The following is a 16,563-nucleotide window of genomic DNA, read 5'->3' as shown; positions in this document are numbered from 1 at the left end:
AGGGCGAGCCTGTGAGGTTCAAAGGCAGGGGTGGGGGCAGCTCATTCTCCAGCTGCCAGGCTAAAGATTGTTCTGTTCAGTGAATCTCCTAGGATTCAGCAGGGAACAAATGAACCCTGGTATACCAATAGACACTTCACTAATGGGGCCCCACCCTCGTTGCCTAATCCTCTTCACTTGTTTATGTATCAGGGATCTTAGCAGACCTCAGGGCCATTGCTGAGATACATGGAAGTGTCAGAAGTCCAACCTAAAGGACAAACAGAGAGCAACTGTATTTACTGAGCAGTTGGCATTTTGAGTCCTGGCTGCCAGTTGCCTTTGAACTAGGAGACTAAGGACTTGTATATAGTTTTCTTTGACTTATTTTGAAGTAATTTTCCTTTTCATTCCTTCCTAAGCCCCCCTTTTCTGGTTAAGCTGAGGATACACTGTGCCGCCAAGCACCGTTAATCTTCCTCTGCCTGGAATCTTTGAAAGTGAGAAATGCTGAGTCTGACACAGCCCTGTCATGCACTGTGATCTCGGTGGGGAAATGAGATACTGTTGCTCTGAGGGGCCTTGAACTTAGGACCTGGAGGATAGCTCTTAATCTTTGTTTTCGTGTGCCATTTAAGATGGTAGTATGGAATCCAGACTAGGGAAGGAAATCTCATCTGAATGAATTGTCCAAGTGAAGGATGGCCTGTAATATGGTAGAGTTGCATAAACACAGGAAAAGTGCATCTTAAACCACTTATGTGCAAAGCAGAAGACTTCGATGGTGACAAAATAGAACATGTCCTTTTAGCGCTTATGATTTTCTTTTTTGTTTATTCTAGTTTGTGTTTTGTTGCTGTGACAAATTCCAGTGCCAAAAGCAACTTGGAGGGGAAATAATGGGTTTATTTCCGCTTATAGACCCATTCTCAAGGGAAGTTAGGGCAGAAAACATGGAGGAATTCTGCTTGCTGGCTCACTCACAGGTTTATGCTCAGTTGCCAGCCTGATAAAAACAATTGCTCAATTGTGATTCTTCCTATGTGATCCTAGGATGTCAAGTTGATAGTTAATGCTAAGTAGGACCTTTGGAAAGTAATTCATGAATGTTTGCTGGATTTTTTTTTTCTAGAGGTACATGGTCCATGTAGTTATCGGCCACAAGGCCCATGCTAATTTCACAGAAAGTAAATAAAATCCTCAGTCACTCTAGTCACATTGCAAATGCTTATATACTTGCTGTATCTACATGTGGCTTATGTGTCAGGACGTGCACAAAGAGAACACTGGTGGAAAGTCCTGTGAGAGCGGCGTCTTAGAAGAATTCAGAGTGTAAAAACATAGTCTTACCCTGTTCCTTCCTCAAAGTAGCTCTTTAGAATTAGGACGTCTGGTTTTGTATTATTTTGAAATGATGAAGGGGCAGGATGGGGGTTGGGCATCATTCTCTTGACAGAAAAATCCATTCTCCTCTTTTGATAATAAGCATATCATTGCTCTGCTAAAGTTACGGGAGGATACTTGAAAAGCCCTGGAATGAGTTATTGACTTTTATTAAAACAAATTTTTATTACATTTGCTTATTTATTTATGTGAATGTTTGTATGTGCGTGCATGTATATAGTGCATGGATGGGGGTCAGAGGGCAACTTGATTCTTTTACCATGTGGGTTGCAGAGATCAAATTTGGGTCATTAGGCTTGGCGACAAGTGCTGTTACTACCTGAGCCATCTTGTTGGACCAGTTTGTTTTAAGTTGCACTTTTTCTGTAAAGATTTCCTTACCTTGCTAGGCATGGTGGCTCCTAGTCCTAATTCTAGCATTTAGGGGCCTGAGGCAGGAAGGACCTGTCAGCTTGAGCCAGTCTCAACTACAGGTTTGGGCCACTGATACCCATGTGGGGTCTCACCAACTTGGCATCATCTGTGCCCATCCCCCATACTACAAGGCCTCCTCCTCTCTGTTTTTCTCTGTCTCTGTCTCTTTCTCCCTCCTCCCTCCCTCTTCTCACTATGTAGGTCAGCTGGCCCGAAACTTGTTATGTGGCCCATACTGTTGTTAAACTTGTGGCAATTCTCATGCCTTGGCTGAGTTAGATTCTAGGATTACAGGTGCACCACCATTGCCAGACCTATTTTCTTCAATACTATGTTTTTCTCCATTTTCTTTTACTTATCACTATCAGAGACCCATGTCTTATTTGCCTGTAATGTGCCTCTACTACAGAACACAAGCCGCTAGAAGGCAGAGCTTACAGCTTTTACTCTTTAGTGTCTAGCATCATGCAGCCACAGAGGAATTATTTTTTGAATGAGTAAACTATTTACTTAAATATTTAATAATGACTTTGATAGTATTTCATCATGGCCTAACACAAGAAAATGGAATAGATCAAGTGTACCTAAGTGAATGTTTTGTTTTCAGTCTCCCCCCTTTGTGGGGTAAGACGAGAGGATTTTAGAAGTCTGATTCCCCTCTTTCTTATTTCCAAGTTCTGGGGTTACAGAAGTGTTCCACTACTCCTGCTATAAAAGGGAATCTGTTATTTTGGAAACAAAGGTTTCTATGAATTTAAATTTGTTATTTGCAAGAGAAAAGCACAAGCCTTCTCCTGGTAAGAAGATCCCCAGGCGGAAGCCTGCATTTACATACAGGGCAGTTACTCTGGTTTCAGGCTGTCTTCTGTCTGCCTGTGCTGGGGACCTAAGTTCCCATCCTTCTCTCTCAAGGGCTCAGCAAGAAGTGAGCACACCCAGGACTTCTGGGGTTGATTGTGGTGAGAAGGAGAGGGGCACCACTGGAAACTTGGAGGTAGAGGCTGTGGGAGAAGGATCCACCCTGCAGTTGGCTGTGTTGGAAGTTGATGATTTGGACCTGGAGGCCAGTTTCCCACCATGGGAAGTGATGGATGCCAGGCTGAGCATCTGGCCTGCTGCCAACAGGGAGGGGACACCTTTGGGAGGGGTTGGGGGCATTAAAGAAGGAGGAATCATTTACCTTTTGCTGCTCCCCACTCAGAAGGGGCGAAGAGACATGGGTAGGGTAGGCGGAGACCGTGCTAAGGGCAGGGTTGATGCAGAAGGCCAGCAGCTTCATGTTTTCCCATTGAATATGTGAACAGTTTGATTTCAAGAGCTCTTAGTGGCAGGATACTTAGTGGCCGCGAGAGAACACTGATGAATTCTCTGTTTCCCGAGTGAAACGCTTCTCTACATAGCTGCAGTCTGAGGAAGAAAAATTATTCCATCTTTAAAAAAGATTCCTCACCCTACCCCCTTAGTATGCCTTTCCACAATCCTAGCTTTCTTGGTGGTTTTGAGATGGAGTTTCTCTGTGTAGTTCTGTCTGACCTGGGCTTTGCTGCGTAGCTCAGGATACTCTCATACCTGGTATTCTTTCTACTTCTACCTCTTTGAGTACAAACAGGCCCAGTTCTGTGCCCTGGTTTTAAAAGATGGCTTCTGTAGTATTTAAATTATCTACTAACTGTCACTAAAATAATACATGATAATTTTTATATTTCCTATAAAATCTTTCTCATTGGGATCCTGACCCAGCCGCCATACATCATTTACTTCTGTGCACAGACATCTGAAAGCCTTTATTAAAGTGGGTTTCCCTGAACCCTCATCTGTTGCTGGGCAGGACAGCCTAGCCTCTGGGCAGCGCAGAGGCCTAGAGCTGCTTCAGTGTTCTTTGAACACAATAGGCAATAGGCAGATAGCAGCAGTGCTCAACACCCCTGTGTCTCTGCTAGGTTCCTTTCCTTGTTTCTCTTCTATTGACAACTGGTAGATGTGTTTGAAGAGGGTGGAGGTGAGTTGGAAACAGTAGATCTTCTGAACTTTTTCTTATGGAGTATGATTATTGACCCAGAAAGATATATTAGTTACATGATAGGTGGTGGATGATGTTAGACAGAACTCAGATTCTATAATTAAATTCACAGGGACTGGAAAGATCTCAGTGATTGAGGGCATGTCTGCTGTTTCAGAAGACCCAAGTTCAATTCTCAGACCCACATGGCAACTCACAGCTGTCTGCAAACTCCAGGGATCTGACTTCCACCGGCACTGGACACCCCAGACATGCATTCAGGCCAAATACATACATATAATATAAAAATAATCAGACTTTTAAATACAGCAACTTTTCCCCTTCTAAAATCTAGAAGTTTTACTACTGGGAATAAGGCAAGGAGGGAAGGTGAGGCAGAGATGCAAGCAGGGTGTGTGCCAGGTACCATGGGGACACTGAGTGATGTGCCAGGTACCACAGGAGTACCAAGTGAGGAGGACACAGCCATTTTCTGTTCCCGCATACCCTATGGTCTGGTAAGGGTGGCAGATATGACATATGCAGTCCCAGCAATTCAGGTTGTTCTTGGAAAGTAGTACAGGAGCCTATGACAGGGAGACGTGAGTCTCTGCTTTAGAGGTCTCCTTTAGGCCGAAATGCGGGAAGAGCGGTGGGATGGGCAAGCAGTTTGGAAGGGCGAGCTTTTAAAAGCAGGGTGTTGTGTAGGAAGCCTGTAACTTCTGTGCTCCGGAAACTAAGGTTGATCAACATAGAGTTGATCAAGAACTCTGCAAAAGAAACTTCAGTTGAGTTGTGAGAGAGAAGCCAGTTTTGGATACCAGAGTCATGATTCTGTACCTAGACCTCAGGCTGATTTAAAAACCTGTTTTGAGAAGTTGCTTTAAAAGGGGGAAGGAAGCTGAAGGGGGCCTGTAAGAACTGGGCAATGTGTGTGGATAGCACTCTGCGGAAGGGAAGCCATGTTTTCTTTATGACTTGGGAATCCTGTGAAGGTCTGCAAGATGTCCCAAGCTCTTAGCATGGCATGGCCATACTCCCATTCCTAGAGGAGGAAGAGGAGGAGGAGGCAGAGAGTAGGATGTTTGAATTAGCAATCCTCAAGGTAGCCAGGAGATGACTGACAGCTGAACAGTTACCTCTTGTCTTTGAAGCTGTAGGGTTGAGACCAAACATCATGACAAATAAACAGAAAGGCAATCGTAGAGGTGGGCAGTTTGAAGGAATAACCAGCCCAGGCCAGGGTGTGGTGGGATGGTTAAAGACATCTAGGGATTGGAAGACTACCTGGAAGAACCCCACAGTTCGAACACTTTGTGTTCAAATCCTGTGACAGCCTCACTGCAGTATGCAGTGAGGCCCTTGGTTCTCCAATCAGGAAAGCAGGGCACAGAGATACAGCTTCCTAAAGCCCTAGACTTGTGAGGTTTTGTAGTGAGTCAGAATTCACGGTAGGGCAGTTCATCTTCAGGAAGTAGTAGTCTACGCCAATGGAAGCTCCATCCTTCCCCATGACAGAAATGGGACTGTGTAGGAAGAATGAAGCTGGGTTTTGGTTCCATGTGTGAAGTCAGCTAGAAGTATTTTGTAAAGCACCCCCACTGCGTCCATCCTCCCACTTGCTCTACAGGCCACGCCAAAGACACATTAGGAGTTGAGAGATTGCTCGGAGAGTTTGAGAGTGGTTAGGAAGCCAGTGAGTGGGCGTTACCAGGAGACTTTAACTTGGTCTGGATTCCAGCCTATCATTCATTGTTGCCGGCCGCTACCATCCCCTCCTCTCTCCTTGTTTCGCTTTCTGGAATTAGTGCACAGTCTCCCTCCTCTGCCTCTATTTTATGATACTATTAGGTAGAGTCTGGCCCTTGTGCTTTGTGATGCCTGCACTCTTGCAAAGTGGGAGACTGTTTTGTAACTTTGCTCTGAAGAAGGGAAGAGAATACATATTTGTTTTCATTTGAGGATTCCAATATGACAGAAGGGAAGAATGGAAGAAGGGTCCCTGTGCTTCCTTAGGCTGGCCTGGAAGCACACACAGGCCATTAAGTTGAGATTATGTAAGCTAGTGGGTGAGGGTCCGTGTGGCAATAGAAGGACAGCAAAGACAAAGGACACTTCGCATTCCTTTTCCACCTGTTAGCTGTCATCATCATTCCTTTTGTCTGAGGACATGCTCTCCCAGAGTGCGCACTGCTCACAGTCGCTGGCCGTAACTGTCGCTCTCTGTCTTTTGGAGTGATCTCGCACGGCACAGCCCCTGTCCGGTACACAGGATGGAGGGCTCTTGCACTGGCTTTTGGATCGGGAGAGGGTTGTACAATGGGAACATGATGACAGTCCATCCAGCTGAAAGGACTCTTCTACAGTCTTGCTTCTGTCTGGAGATTTGGAAGGTGCTGCAGGCATGGATAGAGATGCTGCCATGCGCGGGCAAGTGCCTCCTCATGAAGCTTCCATATGAGTCCTCTCCTGGGTCTAGAGCTCGACATTCGCCTTACGCCACCCTGGGCCTAAAAGGTCCCATCCTAGTGCCTGTGGTCACGATGCCTCTATTTATTTATGTATTTGTTTGTTTTTAATGGGTGCATTCTGTGTGTGTGTGTGTGTGTGTGTGTGCGCGTGCGCGTGCGCGTGCATGCGTGCGTGCACCCATGGAGTTCAGAAGCTAGGTAGCTATAGCTGGTGAGGGGTAATTCGCAGGAGAATTTAACTTGGTCTTGATTTCTGTCTGTCATTCATTGCTGCTGTTCATTTGTGTCGGATCATACAGGGTAGAGCTGTTTGTGAGCCACCTTGTGTGAGTGCTGAGATCTGTACTTGGCCCTTTGGAAAGACTGCAAGTGCTCTTAACTTCCGAGGCGTCTCGCCAGCCCTTAGACACTTTAAAAAAAGGTCTGTTTCTGACTATGCATCACTACTAGGGCACCGCAATGAAAAGCATGGTGCTACTTTCTCCTCTGTCTTTAAAAAATGTCATTAAAAAATTATGTGCTAGATTACAGAATTTGGTATCACCTGGTATTTTACAAAGAGGATATAATGTGTAATTACATTAAGAACTGACTGGACACGGTAGTTCACGCCTGTAATCTGAGTGCTCAATTGGCCGGGATAGGACAATTGTGATAGTTTGAGGCCAGCCTTATATACACAGTGAATCCTAAGCCAGACAGTGTTACATAGAGAGAACCTGCCTGTTAAACTAAACAGAGAGCATCCAGCGCTGATATTGTTTTGAGGCAGGCACATGTTCACCTGTGGGGAAGGTTCAGTCGGTTTGTTTCCGTCATGCTTGGCTTCTTCCAGCTTGCAGTAATGGGATAGCAGGAAGAACGGAGCGATTATGTCTGACAAGCCGTGTGTAAACATTCCATTTCTGTGTAAGCAGAAATAACCAGGCGGGAAGAAAGGATTTGCACAGGTGTCAGAGCACAAAGCCTTTGCTGGCGCCAGGCCCCAGAATAGAAGCTGACCTCAGCGGCTTCTTGTCCCTTTCTGCAGGACCAGGGACCATTGGAGTGACATCCTTTTAGCAAACATTTACCACCAGGGACCTGCCATTCCTAGAAGTCCACATACACCAGAGGCAGGGGAGCCCAGAGAGGGCCTACACAATGGGCTCAGAATTTTGGAATGTCACTTAGAAACTTTATTATTCACTCATTCACTTCAATCATTCGTGGATAACAGGATCTCACAGAGCCTCCTTTCCCCAAGTACTGGGATTACAGGCAAATTCCTCCCCTTCTCTACACCCTCAATTAAGCATGTATAATTAGTGTATTTTTAAAATAAGATTTATGTGCTATATGATTGTGTGTCTGAGTACATGTATGTGTTTTGTGTATGTATTGCCTGTGTTGACCAGAAGAGGGGATTTGGATCCCCCTGGAACTGGAGTTAAAGGCAGTTGTGAGCTCTCCAGTGTGGGCGCTGAGATAGCTCAGCAGTTAAGAGCACTTGCTGCTCTTCCAGAGACATTAAATTAAACCTTATTCGCAGTTGGGTCACCCATCTATCTTATTCACTCAGACTAAAACGAGATGCCTCTCCCCTCAGTTTCATTGTATTATGGTCAGACTATAAAGTCAATTATAATCTATAAACAGGCTCTGTGATATGTTCCATATGCCAGAATTCCTTTCAGCACTTTGTATATTAGCTCATTTAACCCTCACAACTCTATGAAATACAGATATTATTTTAATATTATTAATTAAATTTTTGTGTGTGTAGTATGTGCCTGTGTGTGTTCATGTATGTGGGTGTGTACATGTGGAGGCCAGAAGTTGATGTCAGGTGTCTTCCTCGATTGCTCTCTACTGTATTGAGTCAGGGTCTCTCCCTTGAGCCCAGAGCTCACTTGTCCAGATAGGGTACTTGTCAGTTTGTTCTACGGATCTCCCGTCTCCATCTTCTAAGCACTGGGATCACAGGTGGGCTGCTGTGCCTTCCTGGTATTGATCTCCATTCTCTATGCTTTTATTTTATGACAGACACTTGGCCCACCGAGTCACCACCCCAACCCTTGTTTGTTTGTTTTTGTTTTCCATTATTTGTTTTAAGACAGGTTCTCACTATGTAGTGTACACTGGAGGTTGAAATTATAAGTTTGTGCCACCACACTGGGTTTATTGCTCTCAGTCACAAAGGAAGGCACTGAGGCACAGCAGAGGTTTAGTATTTGTCCCAACGTCATAGAAATAGAAAATAATGAAGCTGGAGTCACAGCCAGACTCTGCTAGGCCCACACACACATCAGATGTCGTGTGACTGTCTCTGATTCCAGCTCCAGGGGACCTGGCACCCTCTCTTGGCCTCCTTGTGCACTTGAACTCATGTGTGCATATCCACCTGTGGATACATCAGAAGTATACACAATTAATTTTTTTTCAATGCCTGGAATACTATATTGAGCAAACTGCTGTGGTTATGGATCAATAAAACTAAGCCAGGCATGGTGGTGCTCGCCTTTAATTCCAGCACTTGGGAGGCAGAGGCAGGCAGATCTCTGTGAGTTGGAGGCCAGCCTGGTTTACAGAATGAGTTCTAGGACAACCAGGGCTGATGCTTGCCTTTCAGTGACGTTCGGACGAAATTCATTAAGATTGCGGGATGAGAGCATCCACTCTGGGGTGTGCTCACTAAGCTTCTGTGGGAGAAGGCTGGAGGGCAGTGATGGCTTTGCTTATGGTGATGAGGGTCCCTTGGCTAAGTGTGTATCTGCTCTTCATACTCCACTCCCCTTGTTTCTTATAGTCAAGGTCTTACTCAGTAGCTCAAGTCAGGTAGTCACAGTGATCCTTCTGCCTCAGTCCCCCAAGTGTGATTACAGATGTGAATTACCGTGTTACTGTTCCTCAATTTTTTTTTTAAACTTTGCAAGAAAATTCTTCTTCAAGGCCAAAATGTATATTGACAGAAAATTTCAGCCTAGGGCCTGCCTTAGTATCTTTGTAGGTTTTGTTCTGTTGAGCGAATCTGAGGAAGTGGACCTTAACCCTGGGACCCTAAGATTGATAAGGAAGGCTTGTGTTCAGCAAGTGCGTGCTAGGTGCTGGAGCGCCCTCCGCTGTCTATTATTTCATCATCATGGTCCACTGTCTGACTGTTCCTGCTTGGGCATCTCTTATTTCAGGAGCCTCATTTCCCTCCTTGAGGATGTCCTCAGCCTCTCATCTGCTGGAGGGGTCAGCTCTGTGGAAGAAAGTGGGAGAACCAGAATCCCAATCCAAGTTTTCTTGACACTCAAATCCAAGCATGCAGGTTGACCTGAGTCCCAGAGAAGATCCCCAATGCCAGCATTGGAAATGTCCTCTGAAAGGAGGCGGGTTGACCGTGATGGAGGTTGTGGTCCATGAGGAGGTTTTGGTTTGAAAATGAAGAATTTTTCTCATAGGCTCTTGTGGTCGGAAAGCTTGGTCCCCATCTGGCCGTGCTGTTAGGGAAGGTTGTGGAACTTAGGAAGTGGAGCCTCATCGCCTGGGTTATTGCAAGGGCCCTGCTCTGTTTTCCAGCTGCTCTCTGCTTTCCATCTATGGACAAAGTACCACCAACTAGTTACTGGCATACTCTTCCCATAGTGCCTTCTGTGTCTCGAGGGACTGTAGCACCTAGAACTGTAAGCCCAACTATCCCTTCTTCCTTAAGTTGCTTCTTGTGAGGTGTGTGGTCACACCAAGGTGAAGGGTTACTCTAGCACATCTCCCCATGAGCATGATCCCAGCTGTTCCCATGTAGGTAGAATCCATACCTATGTTTGCAAATCCTCTGGGGCTACACCTTGGGGCAGTTTGGAGACTGCGTGGATGGGGCTTCCCAGCATGGCTGGAGCCTCATTTATTGACTCAGTTTGTGCTGATAAAGGGAGATGAATGATTCAGAATGGTGGTACTTGTAGCTTGCAGTCTTGCAATATGAGGATCCACTGTGCTCTCAGGTGCTGAAAGATCTGTCTACTTCACTTCTTCTCTCTTACAAATTTTCTTACAATCGCTACGTGACTCTGGAGACTGGAGCTGGCTCTCAGAAAGTAGGACCAGCTAGAAGAAAGTTTTTATGACTTGTCGTCTGTCTGTCTTCAAAGCCTAGGCTCCTCACGGATGCATCTCTTCTCAAACAACTTAATTTGAACTGTGTTCGACTTCAAAAGGGTGCTGCGTATTTACACAAATACTTGTAAAGATAGGAAGTCAGCACACCGGGCCACAGACTGTGAGCCTGTGCAGTTCCAGGGTGAAGGCAGAATGATCATTATGAAATGATTGTCTCCCTATGGCCAAGAAATGGCCCTTCCTCAAAGGGGAATGTGTGGTCTTGTTTTGCTTTTCCATCTCTTGTGTTGAAATGACTAATACTACTTAATGCCCAACCCAAGACCTCCAGAAATACCTTGTGATAATACCTGTAGAAGGGGCATGGTGGGAGAGGATGCACATAGTTTGGCCAGCCGTGGTGGCTGGAGGAGGGAAGTGTTTATCCCCAAGTGTAGCCACAGGGTAGGAAGAGTAGCAGTGCCATATGCTGCCCTGTTCCAGTTGCTGAAGTGTGTGTTCTGAGATTAGTTTTTAAGACTTATTAATTAGGTGCACACAGGGGACCTTGTAAAGTGCTTAATTACCTGTGGCTCATTGTATAATGATGTCCAAAGGCTGTCTTCAGTTTTATTCGTGTTTTGTTCACAGTTCTCTGTGACTGTATTGCAGATGAAATTCTCTCTTGGAATGCAGTGCTTCTTCTGTGATTGGTGTGGTTTTTTTTTTTTTCCCCAAAGGCATAAAAAAACCCAGGATCTACAGTGATCTTTAGAGAAAGGGTTGGGGAAGAAAGGGCTGCAGCAAGTGTAGAAAGCAGAGGAAGGGAGAGGCTGGAGCAAATGGGAAGAGTCCTGGTGGGAATAGTGGCAGCAGTGGCAGAGAGGGGGTCTGAGGGGAAGAATGGGGGACAGTGAGGAGAGACGAAGACTGAGAGTTATGCATCTAGACCCAGGCGGACAGCGGCGGGTGGTGACAGTGACAGAGACTGGACTATGACCCGAGATGGAGGCAGGGAAAGCAATCTGAATCACCAATAGGAACTCAACCTTTTTCTTAGGGTACCACTCATCCTTCTGACTGCAGATGACCTGTGTATCTATTTGCTTCATAAGGCTTTAATGTTCCGTGACTGGTTTTTGGTTCCATGTGTGCCAATTCCTGAAGAATCTGGCTCTTCAGGAAGGTTAGAATCTGGGGTGAGTAGCAGGAAGCACCCCGGAAGTGTAGCTATAGCATCTGGGTCAGAACTCCAGCTCCACCATGTGCTGCTGTGCTTGCTGTGGGAATGTGGAAAGTATGGTGGAGCCAGCTGCTCACCACATGTCAGTGAGGAAGCAGAAAGTCAGGTGAAGGAGCCCACCAGGATGGCATGGAAAGCCCATTCCTACTCCCCAAGGTGGCTAGTCTCTGTCTGCCCCAGCATCTTGTGCTTAATATGGGAATAAAGATAGCGTTTCCTCCCATAACTTAAACACTGACACACATTCAGACCGTTGAGTGTGTACAACAGGAGCTGGCCCCTCAGAGCATCCAGGTGTCGGTACCCTGGCTCTCTCTGCTTTTCATGCTTCCTGGTGACCAAGCAGTAGTTTCAGATGTGCTCCACCTGCTCTTAGGTTGCTTCTCTCAGGTTCTCTGCATCCGATGTTCATCTTGTGACCAGCAAATGCTGCCTGCTTCCCTTGACATTTTCCATGTTTATTGCATATCAAATCTTCAAATGATGATATCTTCCTCTGCCTACTTCTAAAGTCAAGCAGTGAAGGTTTTAGGCAAGAATTGCTCTTGTGCATAGCCCCCTTCCTTCTTTCTTAGTAGAGACTGACCAAGGGCCTAGTGCTCTGGTTCTCAACCTTCCTGATGCTGAGACCCTCTAATACAGTCCCTCATATTGTGGTGACCCCCTACTGTAAAATTATTTTTGTTGCTATTTAATAACTGTAATTTTTCTACTGTTATGAATCATAATATAGATATCTGAGATGCAGGATACCTCATATGCAACTCCTATGAAAGGGTTGTTTGACCCCAAAGAGATTGAGATCTGTAGGTTGAGAACCATTGCTCTAGGACATGCCAGCCAAGTGCTATACCTCTGAGCAGTATCACCCCAAGTCCTGATGTATAGCTTCTAAGATTCTATTCAAACCTAGGATTCCTAGGTTAGTACATCAGTCTCATTTGCTAAACAAGAACTTAGTAGCAAGGAAGTTCTTTGAAAAATGAAGGAAGGCAATTCTCCTGTCACTGCTCCCTGGGATTTTATTTCTTTCTCTCCTTCAAACACTCATGATCTCTGTGGTGCAGAGAGCCAAGTTAGATAGTGGGTAGGCACCCTGCTCAAAGCCAGGCATCAGCTTCTTTGGATTCAAGAGGGGTCCTCTGCATAGCAAGAGAGGTTTATAGGCCCACGGGGTCCCATGGTATCCAGATGTCATTAGCTGATTATCAGGAAGAAAGTTCAATTATGCCCTGTCTATCTCAAGAAACAAAGTTGGGGGAGGTCTCTTGGAAACTAGCCTGTTTTTTTTTTTTTTTTTCGGCACATGCGTTACATGAGTGCTATCAGCTTAAGTACTCATGGTGGGAACAGGAGGGCACACACAGGTGCTGCTTGTCCTTGGGGAAGTGTAAGTGAGCAGGTACTGACCTTCACTAAGTTTGCTGTCCATGTAGCTGACTCAGGACACTATGCCACATAAATTGCTTTCCAGCTCAGCCACAGTGATCTAGTCTGGGGGCCAACTGCCTGACAAAAGTTCTTGGGTTACTTGTCCAAATAAGCCTTGATGCAGGTCTTCCTAGACTGGAACTGATTCTACTGTGCCAAGAAACTGTCCCTGGTCACTTATTCTACCTGCCACAGTGGTAACAGTGAAAGTTTTAGGGTATCGATGTCGTGGAAGTCAGGCAGGTGAGACTGAAGCCCGGCAGGCCCAGTTCGCAGCACTGATACCAACATCTGCTTTTGTGTTGCAGGTGCTCACGTCATGCCGAGCCTTCCTCCTGTCAGCGCGCATCCCCACCAAGGTAAGCAGGGTTAAGTTCTCCTCCTGAGATGGACCAACAGACACACTCAGTGCGTCACGTCCGCATGCACACTCTTGCACACAGCCAGGGACACTCCCATGAAGGAGCGTCCCACCGGCATTTCAATATGATGCTGGCATCTGCAGATGTGTTGAGGCACCTTCCCAGCTGTTCTGGGATGCATGCTATCTGCAGGCTGGACAGGCCTGCTCTGATAAACATGCATTCCCAGATCCGTTACATAGACGTAGCATTTCGGCCCATATGTCTAGAGTTATCTTAGCATGCACGTTCTGTTTCATTCCTCTCCAGAATGTCCCTAGAGGTTGTCATGAAGGATGCTTTTCATTTCCTTTCAGCTCTCTGTGTAAGGACATGCCAAGAAAAATGGTGAAGCATTTTGTGTTCCCTGTCCCCAGGCTCTTTGTCCCAGCCATTTTTCTTCCTCAGTTGTGCTGTGTCAAGTCCCTTTCTTATTTGCTTCAGGCCAGTAGTGGCAGCTTTTTTCTATCGGGAAATAGTCTTCTGATTCTAAAGGGTGCATTACAGGGTTGTGAGAGCTCTAGCCCTCTCAGTCGCCTGTAAAAAACACTTCACACTCTCCTGCCCCCTCTCCCATCCTCTCCTCTTCTTTCCTCCACCCCCCATTAACATCCTCTTCTTCCCCTTTCACCTTCCACTTCCCTCCCTTTTTTCTATCTCCCTTCTCTCCTTTCTTTCCCTTACCCCTCTCTTCACTCCTCCTTCTCTTACTTCATCCCCTCCTCCCCATCTCTTCCCTTGTCCTTCCCTTCCCCCTTCCCTTTCCTCAGACCTTACTCCACAATCCCTATGTACTTCAGACTAACCTTGAACTCACAGCAATCCTCCTTTCTCAGCTTCCCAGGTGTGAGTTACACACTAAGTTCCCAGCTTACAAGCTTCTCTAAGGAAAAATACTTTAGGTTTTAACCTTTTGATGCATAAAGTGATACACATTTACTGTGTTATAAACAAATTAATTACTATGGCAATGAGTAAATTCTCTCTAAAATACCTAAGGCAGAGCTGGTGTGGCATTACGCTCTAGTAATCTTGGGTTCAAGGGCAGCCTGGGCTACATAGTAAACCTGAAATGAGAAAGGGGCAGGGGTGGGGAGGTGAAGTGGAGGGGTAGGTGTGCAAGCACATTCAGGCGGGCAGTGTGTAATAAAGTAAACACTGACTTATTGCAGAGGGAGTTATTTTGGACTTGAGAAAAAGAGCTTGCCCTGATGAAGGGAAGGCTCCAAAGCTGAATGTGGTGGTTTTTGCACATGATTCTAGCACTTGGGTGGTAGAGGCAGGAGGTTCAGGAATTGAAAGTCATCCTCAACTATATAATGAATTAATTCCAGGCTAACCTGGGCTACATAGTGGGTTCAAGTTCAACCTGGACAATAGGAGAGCTACTATCTGGGTAAGAAAAAGAGAAGGCTCCTGGGTGCTATTTGGGTAAACATGTGAGCTATCCCAAATGTACAGACATATGCACACACTTGAGTCATGTGTCTCAGATCACTCATGAAGAAATAGCTAGTCAGTGTGACACACACCTGTAAATCCAGTGTTTGGGGGAGTTGGAGACAGGAGGATTGCCGTCATTTCAAGGCACTCCTGGGCTCTACAGTGAGTACCAGCCAGCCTAAAATAGAATGAGAGAGGAAGGGTGAGCAGGGGAAAGGGTTTATGAGGTGTTGGGGGTTGAACCCAGGGCCTCATGCATTTTAGGCAACCATTCTGCCAACTGAATTACATCCCAGCCCTGCCTTAAGCATGTCTAATAATAACCCAAAGCTCTGACTGACTCATCCCAGGCTCGGCCAGTCATCCTTTATTGAATGTTGGTCCCTTTCCACCTCTTGTTGGCTCATCAAACAGTTATTCAGCAAGGACTCCCTGCCACCTCACCAGGCTTCCCTGGTTCTGTTAGCCCAGTGAAAGCCCTCACTGGGGACTATGTAAGCATTTTAATTATGGTCCAGCATCAGCCAGACAAATTGATAAAAGTGGCAGAGTCCCACGTGGTGACTCATACCAGCGCAATGTTCATGGCTGTGCACCCGCCCTGCCCTTGTTGGATGTGATGACTGCTGAGGATCCATGGGGGTGCTTCTCATGTAGCAGTTATGGCAGAAGTTTAGATGATAGACCTTCTCCACGGCAACCAAATATGAGTATACAAGGAGGGAGTGCCTGTGAGACAGTGGAGGCCAATGGAAGTGAATTATTGAGGAAATGGACGCCTTGAGGTCCACACGGAGGAGGAGTAAGAAGCATAATCTAGAACATGCCTGTGCTTACCTACAAAGCAGGTGATTCGAATGCTCTTTTTTTTTTCTTTTTTCTTTTTTTTTAAGTTTTTGAGACAGGGTTTCATGTAGTCCACTCTGCCTCTACCTCTCAGATGCTGTGATGACAAGCATGTAATACCATGCCTGATTCATGTAGTGTTGGGAATAAAACTCAGTGCTTTGTGCATACGAGGCAAGAACTCTACCAGCTGAGCCAACATCCTCGGCCCAAGTTCTCTTTTTCAAAAGGATTTTTAACTGGAAACTGCCTCACCTGTTAGTTTTAACTCAAGTAATAGTGCTGGCATTAAAAAAAAAAAAGAGTAGACTATCACTGTCTTTTTATTTATTTGTTATTTATTTTTTGTTATTTGCTATTTATTTTTAAGAAACAGTACTAGTAGGCAAGTATGCGATTTTAGAACACTTTTTTTTTGCTGTACTTTAAAGAATTTAACAGAGATGTAGATCTTGGTAGTATTGGGTAAAAATGTTGCTGTAATTGAATGTTTCAAAATGTGGGCCTCCAAGGGTGCATGTAGCCCATAGAGGAGAACACTCTCTTTCCTCAGTGAGTTTCCAGCGTGGCACCTAGTAGGATGCTTGGAAGTGTCAACTGAGTGAATGCGAAAGAACGGATCCATTTATTCATTCTTATATGCCACCGTCTCCAGTGAAGTCTTACAAAATAGCCCAGCTGTCCCTGAACTCATGGTGAACCTCCTGCCTCAGGCTCCTGAGTTCTGGAATCACAGACCTCAGCCACCACACCAAGTTCTATGAGTCTAGCTCCAGACATCACCGTGCCTCTGAGATTTCACTTTGGGATCTTCTGCTTTAATATTTTGCCCTACTTGTGTACCTTGGCACAACCTGCCAGCAGAGGGCA

The 16,563-nt window shown here is 45.7% G+C and overlaps 1 protein-coding gene across 5 annotated transcripts in view; it reads left to right on the top strand.

The window, feature by feature from the left end:
• Carmil1 (capping protein regulator and myosin 1 linker 1) overlaps positions 1 to 16,563 on the top strand; it is a 280,263-nt gene that overhangs the window by 94,851 nt on the left and 168,849 nt on the right. For all 5 annotated transcript variants that reach the window (XM_087896478.1, XM_087896477.1, XM_087896479.1 and 2 more), the window contains exon 3: positions 13,312 to 13,362. In XM_087896478.1, coding sequence (XP_087752604.1) covers positions 13,312 to 13,362 — 51 coding nt within the window. The remainder of the gene's footprint in view (positions 1 to 13,311; positions 13,363 to 16,563) is intronic.

Source organism: Myodes glareolus, chromosome 14 (assembly GCF_982192425.1).
Source record: "Myodes glareolus chromosome 14, mMyoGla1.1, whole genome shotgun sequence".
Classification (NCBI taxonomy): Eukaryota; Metazoa; Chordata; class Mammalia; order Rodentia; family Cricetidae; genus Myodes; species Myodes glareolus.
Note: the sequence above shows the minus strand (reverse complement) of the source record. Positions and strands in the feature narration are given on the sequence as shown.